The sequence below is a fragment of the Trachypithecus francoisi genome, unplaced genomic scaffold (assembly GCF_009764315.1).
Source record: "Trachypithecus francoisi isolate TF-2019V2 unplaced genomic scaffold, Tfra_2.0 Lachesis_group7, whole genome shotgun sequence".
In the NCBI taxonomy this organism is placed as follows: Eukaryota; Metazoa; Chordata; class Mammalia; order Primates; family Cercopithecidae; genus Trachypithecus; species Trachypithecus francoisi.
In genome coordinates this window covers 43,467,975-43,480,499 of record NW_022681472.1, presented here as the reverse complement: position 1 = coordinate 43,480,499, position 12,525 = coordinate 43,467,975, and the positions used below count along the sequence as shown (strand labels likewise).

At 39.2% G+C, this 12,525-nt stretch overlaps 1 protein-coding gene across 1 annotated transcript; it reads left to right on the top strand.

The window, feature by feature from the left end:
* Positions 1 to 5,554: 5,554 nt before the first annotated feature.
* On the top strand, positions 5,555 to 8,891 carry DCAF4L2 (DDB1 and CUL4 associated factor 4 like 2). Its single transcript, XM_033203180.1, has one exon. The coding sequence runs from the start codon at positions 5,673 to 5,675 to the stop codon at positions 6,858 to 6,860; it is 1,188 nt and encodes a 395-aa protein (XP_033059071.1). The 5' UTR covers positions 5,555 to 5,672; the 3' UTR covers positions 6,861 to 8,891.
* The last annotated feature ends 3,634 nt before the right edge of the window (positions 8,892 to 12,525 follow it).

The window sequence follows — 12,525 nt, the reverse complement described above, 5'->3', positions numbered from 1 at the left end:
AATTCTCTTTCTTCTATGTCACAGTGATTCACGTTTTGACCAAAACCAAGTATAGACAGTAAGAGCAATTTCAGTATACTCAAGATAAGAAAAGAATTCTAGATCGAGTAAAATATTCAACGGTTATTTAGCCAAAATGTATAAATTTTGGTGCATATATTTAATATTTAATGCTGCCAAAAAATATAATCTCAATCTAACCTTTTGATATGTTCAACTCTTCATGTTATGTTTTTTGGCTAAATGAAGGCAGTCACTCACACAGGATTTTAGACTTATTTTATGAATTACCTTTCTTCTTTTGGACTTTAGGTGTATGCTTATAAATTTTTATTTATGTGTTTATATGAACATACTCACTGATATTAATATAACATAAAATGCTATCCATCTGCTAGAATTATATTAAAAGAAAGTACATTATGTGAGAAAGAGAACAATGAAATGTAAGTTTGGACTTAAGTTTTATTAGAAAAGGACATTTCTTCAAAGACAGTTCACACTGTATCTTGGGATAAAGGACACAGCTGAAAGCTAATATATCTATGTTATAACAGGACAACCCGCTTAAAGCAATTTGACGCTCACTGAGTACATTCAAATGAGTTTTTAAGATTATGAAGCCTGCCTTGTCTTGCCAAGGATGAGTGAATGGCCTGTGTTGTTTCATATAAGGATTATCATCCCTCCTCTTAAACTATTAGCTTATAAAATTGAAGACAGTGTTTTGGCAGAAAGTAAGTGAGGTTCCAGGTTTTTTTTTTTCCCTTGCAGCCTGACTGATAATACAATTAAAACCACCTTTAATAGAACACCTTATTAAAAATAAACACCATAATTAGGTAAATATCTAGATTTTAAAAGATCTACGCTTTTCTGGTTTCAGTATTAAGTAGAAAAAAATTATAAAGGGATTCTGATGTTCCTCAATGATATGTTCAAATATTAATGACTCTGCTGTCCATAATTCTTTAGAAAATATTGTTAGTCTCCTCATACCCTATAAACATTTTATATTTGTGCTTTATACCAAGATAAGAAAAATACTCTTCTCCTACATGCCCTCTAATTGCTAGCAATCACTGACCTTTTTACTACCTCCATAGTTTCTCCATTTACAGAATGTTGTATAGTTGGAATCTTACAGTATTTAGCCTTTTCAGACTGGCTTCTTTCACTTGGTAATATTTGTTTAACTTTTCTCCATGTCTTTTCATGGTTTCATAACTCATTTATTTTTAGTGCTGAATAATATTCCATTGCCTGGATGTACTACTGTTATTTATCCTTGCATCTTCTGAAGGACATCTTGTTTGCTTCTAAGTTTTGGCAATTATGAATAAAGTTGCTGTAAACATCCGTGTGGATGGTTTTGTGTGAATATAAATTTTCACTTCCTTTGGGTAAATATGAAGGAGCATGATTGCTGGATCATATGGTGAGAATATGTTTAGTTTTCTAAGAAACTTCCAAACTGCTTTCCAAGGTGGCTGTACCATTTTACATCCTTACCAGCAATGAATGAGAATTTACGTTACTCCATATTATCACCATTTTTTTTTTCTTTTTTTTCTTTTTTTGGCCATTCCAAAAGGTATATGGGTATGTCTGTTTGGTTTTTAAAAATTTCCATTTCTTCTTCAAATATTTCCACATCCAAAATCTATTTTTTCGAATGACAATATATAGTAAATCAAAATCAAAGGTGATGAGGGCCAAAAGACTACACACTGGGGACAGTGTACACTGCTCAGATGATGGGTGCACCAAAATTCCAGAAATCACCACTAAAGAACTTATTCATGTAACCAAACACCACCTGTTCCCCCAAAACTATTGAAATAAAAAAAAAATAGGCCGGGCGCGGTGGCTCAAGCCTGTAATCCCAGCACTTTGGGAGGCCGAGACGGGTGGATCACGAGGTCAGGAGATCGAGACCATCCTGGCTAACACAGTGAAACCCCGTCTCTACTAAAAATACAAAAACTAGCCGGGCGAGGTGGCGGGCGCCTGTAGTCCCAGCTACCTGGGAGGCTGAGGCAGGAGAATGGCGTAAACCCGGGAGGCGGAGCTTGCAGTGAGCTGAGATGCGGCCACTGCACTCCAGTCCGGGCGACAGAGCGAGACTCCGCTTCAAAAAAAAAAAAAAAAAAAAAAAGAAATAAAAAAAATAAAAAATTTACAATAAAAAAATATTTAATGGTTAAAGCTTTTACTTCTACTTCTTGATAACCCTACCTGGGGATTCTACAACTCCTAAGAGTATTTGGTAGTTCTCAGATATTAATATAAATTGTTATCATTAAAAAATCTCCATTTCTTCTTCAAATATTTCCACACCCAAAGTCTAGTTTTTGGAATGATGCAATACACAGAACATCAAAATCAAAGCTGTAAGAAAAAGATTATAATTTTTATCACATATTTAAGTCTAAGATAAGGGCTCTGGTGTGAAGTGGTCTCAAGCTTTTAGAGTACAGTTAACTGTGCAGTTAACCATAGGCAATCAATCACAGGAGCCACAAGAGCTCTCAATGGCCAAAACTGCAATAATTTTAGCAAATAAATAAATGAGGTATAAAATAAATATTCAAGAGGCCATACTGTATAAATAAATACATTAATAAAGACACACCTATAAAAATCTCCCTTATAGAATAATTCCTAATAATTGATGTGTATGTTCTGCCCTCAAGAAACTAAAGCATAAATCTCTACTCCTGAAGTTATAGATGTGCAAAGCTCCTTCCTTTCAAGGGGTACAGTGTGAAAAGAGAGGGACAGATGTTTATAGCATACAGTGGAGAAACCCAAGAAACACTACCATATTCATGTGACTAAACTTAACATCAATGATGATAAGTCATGTCCACAAGACGTCTGCACCCTTAATGGGATGGCATTTTCCTCTGTTGTCTTCCTCCCAAAACATAAAACCCCAGTGTTAGTATGGGAAAAACAGTATCAGACAACTCTCTATTGAGAGACATCTATAAGATATGTGACCAATATGCCTCAAAGCTGTCATGTATATAAAAAGTAAGGAAAGTCTAAGAAAAGGTCATTGCCAAGAGAAGCATAAGGAAACATGATTAATATTATATCATGGATGGGATCCTCGAACAGCAACAGGTCACTGGATAAAAACTAAGGAAATGTGAATAAAATATAGACTTCAGTTAATAATAAAGTATCAATATTGGTTTATTAGTGTAATGAATTTATCATTCTAGTGTAAAATGTTAATAATAAGGAAACTGGGTGCAGAGTATGTGGGAAGGCTCTATATTATCTTTGTAATTTCTCTGTAAATCTAAGACTGTTGGAGAATTTTTAAAGGGGTTATTTAAAAAATTAAATTGCCTAGACGCATTCGAAGGCAAAAGTTATTATATTGGATAAAAACTTGCCAGCAATATATTGTTTATATGAACTCATTTACATAAAAGAACAAATTTAAGTTGAAAATAAAAGGTGAGAAAAGGTACAGCAAACACTATCAACCAGAAATCTTGGTTGCATATATAAATATTAGATAAGAAGGGTTTAAGGATAAGGATACTTTAATATCAGAGAACACATATTTAACAAAATAAAAGTTGGGCCAGCGTGGTGGTTCAAGGCTGTAATCCCAGCATTTTGGGAGGCCGAAGCAGGTGGATTATGAGATCAGGAGATTGAGACCATTCTGGCTAACAGGGTGAAACCCCATCTCTACTAAAAATACAAAAAAATTAGCCGGGCATGGTGGCAGGCGCCTGTAGTCCCAGCTACTCGGGAGGCTGAGACAGGAGAATGGCCTGAACCCGGGAGGCGGAGCTTGCAGTGAGCTGAGATCACGCCACTGCACTCCAGCCTGAGCGACACAGCGAGACTCTGTCTCAAAAAACCAAACCAAACTAAGCTAAACTGAACTAAACTGAACTGAACTAAATAAAAGTTGGCCGGGTGCAGTGGCTCACACCTGTAATCCCAGCACTTTGGGAGGCCAAGGAGGGTGGATCACAAGGTCAGGATATCAAGACCATCCTGGCTAACACGGTGAAACTCTGTCCCTACTGAAAATACAAAAAATTAACCAGGCTGGTGGCAGGTGCGTGTAGTCTCAGCTACTCGGGAGGCTGAGGCAAGAGAATGGCGTGAACCTGGGAGGTGGAGCTTGCATTGAGTCAAGATCACGCCACTGCACTCCAGCCTGGGCGACGGAGCAAGACTCCATCTTAACTAACTAACTAACTAACTAACTAACTAAAGTTAAAAAAAAATTTTATAATGATAATGGCAATCATTCAAAAGGAAGACAAAAACAATTGTAAATTTGTGTGTACCTAATATCAACTTAAAATATACAAAGCAAAAACTTTGACAAATTAAATAGAAGAAATACATAACCCCTCAATCTTAACCAGACTTTGAAATGTCTTATGGAGAAACTGATAGAAAAGAGAAACAAAATATGCATAACTATAAAAAATTTGAAAAATGCATTAACCAACTATATCCCTTTCCCTGTTTATATATCTGCCTATATTTATATCTCTATTCATATCTATGACTTTGTTTTTCTACACCAAATAACTGAAGACTATGCATTCTTTTCAAGTGAACATGGAAATATAAATAAAGCCTTAAGAAATTCCAAAGGTTTTAACTTATGTATGTTCTCTGACCATAGTTGATTTAAGCTAATTATGAACAATAGAAAGGTAACTTGAAAAATTCCAAATATATGAAAATTACAGAATGCAATACTTGAACAGGAAGCTCAAAGAAGAGGATGCCCAGATAACCAATAAGCATATGAAAAACTTTTCAACCCATACTCCAGTGGGAAGAGCACATCAAAATCGCACGATCTAATGTACTCCTACCCCTATTTCTAAAATGTAAACTGACCAACAAAAACAAGAATTGGCAAGGATGTATATACATTTTTGACAAGACTGTAATTGGTTTGTCAATATCTACTTAAGCGAAATATATGTTTATCTAATAACCCTTCAATTTCACTTTTTCTATTTTTTATGATACGAAGTCTCCCTTTGTTGCTCAGGCTGGAGTATAGTGGCGCTATCTTGGCTCACTGCAACCTTCAGCTCCCGCGTTCAAGCAATTCTTCTGCGTTAGCTTCCCGAATAGCTGGGACTACAGGCGTCCACCACCATGCCCAGCTCATTTTTGTATTTTTAGTAGAGATGGGGTTTCACTATATTGGCCAGGCTGGTCTCGAACTCCTGACCTCGTAATAGGCCCGCCTCGGCCTCCCAAAGTGCTGGAATTACACTGTGCCTGGCCGAATTTCACTTATTAGTAAATAAGAGAAATGTATGCATACAGCTATTATGACATGTGTAAGAGGGCCCGGAAATGACTCTCTAAACAGGAATAGAAAAGAATAAAAGCAGCTGTCAGAGTAGGAGAAAACTTGAGAGAAGCAACGGAACTCTTGTTTCAGATCACGCGATTCTAACGAGAGTTATGTCAGGGCACCTCAGAGCATTCGGGATTTTGGCGTAGGCGACGAGGAATCTCGTCCGGGTCGATCTCATACGCGCAGGCGCACACGCAGCGGAAAGTTCTTCCGTGCCAGGTCGTGCTTGTAAAGAAGCGGTACTTCCTCTTACTCCCGGGACAGAACTTCCCCTCAGGCAGGAGAACGTCCATCGAACGAAATGGAGAGCCAAAGACCGCGACTGCTCGAGGAAGCGGACAAGCGGAAAAAGATAGTCAGAGTGGGACTCAATGCACCTTCCATGCTACGAAAGAACCAGCTAGGTTTCCTCAGATTCGCCAACTATTGCCGTTTAGCTCGCGAGCTGCGTGTAAGCTGCATGCAGAGGAAAAAGGTCCAGATTCATAGCTGGGATCGCTCCTCTTTGGCAAGCGACCGATTTAACCGCATACTGGCGAATACCAACACTGACCAGCTCTTCACAGTGAACCAAGTCGAAGCTGGAGGCTCCAAGTACGGGATCATCGCCATGCGAGGCCTGACGACCCCTGAACTCCGGGTATACCCGCACAAAAGCCTCTACGTCCCTAATCGGAAGGTGAATTCTATGTGCTGGGCCTCACTGAATCACTTGGATTCCCACCTTCTGCTGTGCTTCGTGGGACTCGCAGATACTTCAAGTTGTGCCGTGCTGCTCCCAGCGTCGCTGTTCATAGGTAGCTACCCAGGAATACGTCGGCCAGGCATGCTCTGCAGTTTCCAGATCCCTGATGCCTGGTCCTGTGCCTGGTCCCTGAACATCCACGCATATCACTGCTTCAGTACAGGCTTGTCTCAGCAGGTCCTGTTGACCAACGTGGTGACGGGACACCAGCAGTCATTTGGGACTAGCAGTGATGTTTTGGCCCAGCAGTTTGCAATCATGACTCCTTTGCTGTTTAATGGCTGTCGCTCTGGGGAGATCTTTGGCATTGATCTGCGCTGTGGAAGTGAAGGCAGGGGGTGGAAGGCCATTTGCTTATCCCATGATTCAGCAGTGACCTCTCTGCAAATCCTCCAAGAAGGGCAATGCCTGGTGGCATCAGACATGACTGGAACTATCAAGCTGTGGGACTTGAGGGCCACTAAATGTGTAACACAGTACGAAGGTCATGTGAATAACTCCGCCTACCTGCCCCTGCATGTGAACGAGGAAGAAGGAGTCGTGGCGGCCGTGGGCCAGGACTGCTACACGAGAATCTGGAGCCTCCGTCATGGCCACTTGATCACAACCATACCCTCCCCATACCCCGCCTCGGAGGATGACATTCCCAGTGTGGCCTTCTCTTCTCGCCTCGGGGGTTTCCGAGGAGCACCAGGGCTGCTCATGGCTGTACGAGAGGACCTTTATTGTTTCCCCTACGGTTAATTCTTCAGGGTGCAGCCCGGAGGAACGTGGATTTGACTTAAAGAAGAGTATCGTATTATCGTTTCTGTGAGCGTATTTTAAGAGATGTTCGATGCTTGTAGATCCCATCCATCCGGCTGCCAGGGGTAAGGTGCTGTTTTATGTGAAGATAGTTCTGTAAAGTTGTTTCAGTTAAACTGTGGGCTTAGAGAGCGTGAAACTGTTTCCCTTTTTCTTGTTGAACACCTTAGAATAGTTATTCCTCCACCCCCCCCTTTTTTTTAAACAAAAAATACTTTTCTAAGGACTGAAGATTGGCAAAAACTAAAATAAATTAAAACTGCTCCTTTCACCAGAAGTTCTTTAGAGAAGCATAACAATGCACTGGTGAGACTGTTTGACTAGTCCTACCTGGGTTTCAGAAATACATGCATCATCTGTACTTGAAGAGGCCAGTGGGAGAGGAGAGGAGGGGGAGATCATTTACCTGAGTCTCTACAGAAGTTTTTAAGGCTACATTTTGGAATCATTAAAGTTGGCCTTCTCAAACTCAATAGCAGATTTCTGAGATTCTCCTTTTATTATTTTCCGTAGGCAATGGAAGGAAAGGTGGATCTTTTTAAATAATAGAAGTTTTAAACAGTCCTTAACGTGCTTTTGTGGAGGTACCTTCCAGAATGTCAGGTACAGAAGCTCCGATTTCTATTATTGTGACTTGAATGTCAGATTCAAGGGCTAAGTGTCAAAGATAATTGACTGTGACTCTTTGTAATCTAGGAGCGGCAGTTTGTGAGATGTTTATTCAAAGTGTTAAAGAGCCTGTTTTTCTACCAAACAATAAGCTAGAAAAAAAAAAAAAAGCAAAACAAAAAAAACGTGTAATAAAGTTAGTGGCTCCTTCTTAATAGCCAAAGCCTAGAAATGATCTGACTTTACAATATGCTAAAATTGATAAATTGTGCTGTAATCATACAGTTGGATAAAGCATAATATAAAATAAGGCACAATTGCTCTATGAGACTGGGGATTAATCCCAACATGTTGATTGTTAATGTAGATAGGAATGAGTACAAACTGATTCAGATCTCATGTTCAAAAGCAGTAAAAACTTATCTGTGGTGATTACAGTTTGAATAGTAGGTATCTCTGTGGAAGGAAGAAAGGATATTGTTTGTTTTGTTTTCCCTTTTTAGGATATTGTTTGGGAAGTAACATGGGGAAACTTTAGAAATGCAGTTTTCTTTTTCTTCATCCTTGATACATACATATTTTGTATGTCTATACACTTCACACTTTATATAATACCTCAAAAATGAAAATATGAAAACAGGACACTTGCAATTGGTCAGGCAAGGGAATGATGATGGCCTGGACCTGAATATGAGAAGTAGAAATAATCAGAAAAATCAGAAATGATTGCATTGGAAGATCATTCGAAGGCAGTATTAGTAAGACTTGCTGATGAGAGTAATTTAGAAAGGGAAAGACAGCATAAAGATTGCAGCTTTTTTGTTAACTTTAGGACTGGTGGATGATGATGTCATTTACTAAAATGGGGAGGATTTGAGGTGAAAAAATTTTAGGTGAAGGGAATAATGCTGAGTTTTAGGCAACTATTAAAACGTCCAATTCACTAGGTAGGAGGTGATATTAGGACATAGATGAGGTTAATGTAATAATTACATATTGATAGAGGAATAGGTGAATAGAGAAGATACAAAAGAGTGGTTAGGTGCATAGATTTTTGAAATCAGTTTAATTGGATTTTGGTACTTGATGTGTGACAGGAGAAATTGTGTAAGCTATACTTGTGTGACAGGAGAAATTGTGTAAGCTGTACTTGTTATCATTTCTTCTTTGTAAAATGTCTTAGATAATAAAATTAAATCATAAAGTAGATACTGGTTTAAAGGATGTGTACATTGTCCCTTTTACATTGTAAGCATTGAATAAAACTAGCTGCAGATGTAATTTTTTAAAAAAGTCCAAAAGCAGCTATGGGCAGTTGACAAAAGAAAACGTAATGACTACATAATTGGCGAAACTGTTTACCCTCCCTTGCATGTAAAATAAATGCAAATAAAGCAATGATTATGTATTGTTTTCATTCGTTGTTCTAGTACAATTTGTTTGTTTATAGCAGCTTTATTTATAATTGCCAAAACCAGAAACAAACAAGATGTTCCTCGAAAAGTGATGGATAAACAAACTAGTGTACATACTTATATGATGGAATATTACTTAGCAATACAAATAAATGAGCTATTAAGCTGCAAAAAGACATGGAGGAATCATAAGTACTTATGAAGAAGCCAATCTCAAATGCTATATATGTATAATTCCAACTATATGGCAGTCTGGAAAAGACAAAACTAGAGATGGTTAAAAATATCAGTGGTTTCCCAGAGTTCAGCAGGAGGGGAAAGAGGTCAATAGATGCAGTGCAGGCATTTTTAGGGTAGTGAAAGTATTCTGCATGACAGATACTGTAATGATGAATGGATGACATTATGCAGTGTCAAAGCTCAGAACTGTACAACAACACAAAGAATGAACCCTAATGTAAGTTATAGGCTTCACTTAATTATAATGATCAATATTGGTTCATCAGTTGTAACAAATGTGCTACACTAACGCAAGATGTTAATAATAGGGTAATTTGCAGAGTAGAGAAGTGGTATGTGCTCAGTTTTTATATTGTCTGTACTCTTTCTTCAATTTCATGTTAACACTTCTCTAAAATAGTCTATTAATTATTTTTAAAAATAAGTTATGATCACAGAAACCACAACAATGTGGAACAGGTTGTTTTTGGGTTGGATGACATTGAAAAATCCATCAATAAGCATGATGGACTTGAAAAATCCATCAATAAGCATCACTAAGACTGACAATGTCCATGAAGAAGATAAACCTTCCCTTCAGGCTGCAGGCAGAATCAAGTTCAGATCCTGTTAGCTAATGATGATGGTGATACAAGACTTAAAGTTAAGGCATTAAGGCCTATTATTATTACTTTTTTTGGAGACAGTATCTTGCTCTGTCACCCAGGCTGGAGTGCAGTGGCATGATTTCAGCTCACTGCAACCTCCGCCTGTTGATTCAAGTGATGCTCCTGCCTCAGCCTCCTGAGTAGCTGGGATTACAGACAGGCACCATTATACCTGGCTAATTTTTAAATTTTTATTAGAGATGGGGTTTCACCATGTTGGCCAGGCTGGTCTCAAACTCTTGACCTCAGGTGATCCATCCGCCTCGACCTCCCAAAGTGCTGGGATTACAGGTGGGAGCCACCACGCCCTGCCTAATTTTTGTATTTTTTAGTAGAGACAGGATCAACCATGTTGACCAGGCTGATCTTGAACTCCTGACCTCAAAAGATCCACCTGCATAGGCCTCCCAAAATGTTGGGATTATAGGCGTGAGCCATTAAGGCCTATTATTATGCAATGCCTTGAAATCTGGTGAAATCAAGAGGAAATCTGGTGGCCTAATGAGTATTTTTCCTTCCCACTCTGCTCCCACAGATAAGTGTCCTAGCCTATTAACCATTTCTATTAAGGGGACTAGGCGCAGTGCCTGCTTGTTTCTGACAAGCAGGTTTACGTTGCTGTTGCTGCGGGCCCATGGAATTATTCAAATAAGCCAGTCCCATTCTCCCACAGCAAACAAGGAGTCACCTTACAACTACAAAGCCTATCTCCTTGATTGTTCGCTTTGTTCTCAAATGCAAACCTGTGTGACCCTGTGCAATGTGCAATGTCCTCCCTCAAGCTGTGAGTATATGTGACTAATAAATTGCTACCAATCTCATCTGTCCAGGGTCCAGCCATCTCCATAACCCTAGAGTTAGAATTCCTCCCTCACCAATGGGATGACTAAGAAGAAATTAAAACAGATGGGTCTTATCTATCAGTAAAACAATCATTCCAGAAACTGGAACCCCTAATGGACTTAGGCTACTCAAAATTTCTTACAGGAATTGGAGAGACGTCACAGAAATCTGCTGATGCATACCACGGACACCTGCCAGCTGGTAGAATTGAAATTGAGTTTGTCACAGGTAATAGTGGCTACATAACTCTGGTAAAGTCCTCAGACAGGTGAGGACATGCTACTTCGGTCCAGAAAGTGTTCAATATATCCAACACTCATAGGAATCTCCCCAGTGTGCATATTTGGATGAATGAGATTCAGTTGTAAAGGCTACTTGCAGAGTGTCTCTCTTCAGGTTTTATTTCATTCCTTGCGTTTCTGAAGTCTTTCTCCAGTGTGAACTTTCTGGTTCCAAATAAAGTTAAGTCTTTGACTGAAGGCTTTCCCCAAATTCATTTTATTTATAATGCCTGTCTGGATTGTGAATTTTCTGCTGCTCAATCAGAGCAGACATTTGGTTGAAGCTTTTCCCACGTAAGGCTTTTCTCTGTAGTAAACTTTTTGGTGTCAGATGAGGTTAGACTTTTTACTAAATCATTTCCAACATCTGCTTTACTCTAAGACCTTGCTGCATTCTCTGGTGTTGAAGGAGGCTTAGAGATATGGTTAGAGAATTCCCCACATTCACTTCATTAATTAAGCTTTTCTTCATTATGGATAGTTTGATCTTAAAATTCCAAATTTGCTGCATTCTAAATGCCCTTTCAAATTCTTCAGTGTGAACTCTCCAGTGTTTAGTAGGTGTGGGTTTGTAGATAACTGATGTCTCCCATTTGCTACACTTAAAAGGCCTTTCTCTAATATGAACTGTTCTGTGTTGAGTGGAGTTGAAGCACTGGCTAAGGAAATTCCCACAGTTGTTTTGTGTATAAGGGGTTTCTCCAGTGTGAACTCTCACCTATATGATAAAGTTGTATTTATGATTAAGTACTTTTCTACATTTGCTGTTTTCATAAGGATTTTATTCAGTATATATTCTCTGGTGCTTAACAAGTATTTATTGTGATTAAAGGCTTTCCGATACTCAACACAGTAGTACCTTTGTCCAATGTGAAAGGCCTCCTCCCACCTGGTGCTCCTGTGTTGTACCCCTTCCCCACTGTGAGTGACCTGATGCTTGAGAAGACCTGAGCTGGTCAGAAAATCCTCCTTACCCTTCCTATATCTGAAGGGCTTTTGTGACAGGTGGACTCTGCAGTTCTTCAAAACTCAGTCCCTGCCCTCTTTTATTATTAAGGGCTTCTCCCCACTGTGTAGCTTCCAGTGTTGGTAAAGGTTTGCTCTGAACCAGAAGCCTCTCTCATGTACACAATATCTTTCAAAATGGACCACACATTGCACTGGAGTGGGCTTTCTAGGTAGACATTCCTGTCGTGGAAGCCTTGACATGTAATACTCCATGTACAAAAACAGTGTTCAAAAGGTGCTTCCTTAGGCTTTACTCTGCAAACAAGCAGGTCAGGCTCTATCCAAGCGCTTTTTGCCATGGCTGAAATCCTGTCCACATAATCAGGCACTATATTAGTCTTATAGAGGTTCCATAGCAAAATACCACAGACTTGGTGGCTTAAGCAATAGACATTTATTTTTTCACAGTTTTGGAGCCTGGAAATCCAAGATCGAGTTGTCAGCAAGTTTGGTTTCTCCTGAGACCTATCTCATTGTCTTACAGACAACTCCCTTCTTGCTGTGTGCTCACGTGGCTTTTCTGTGTGTGTCCAATCCTGGCGTCTCTTCCCCTTTATAGAAG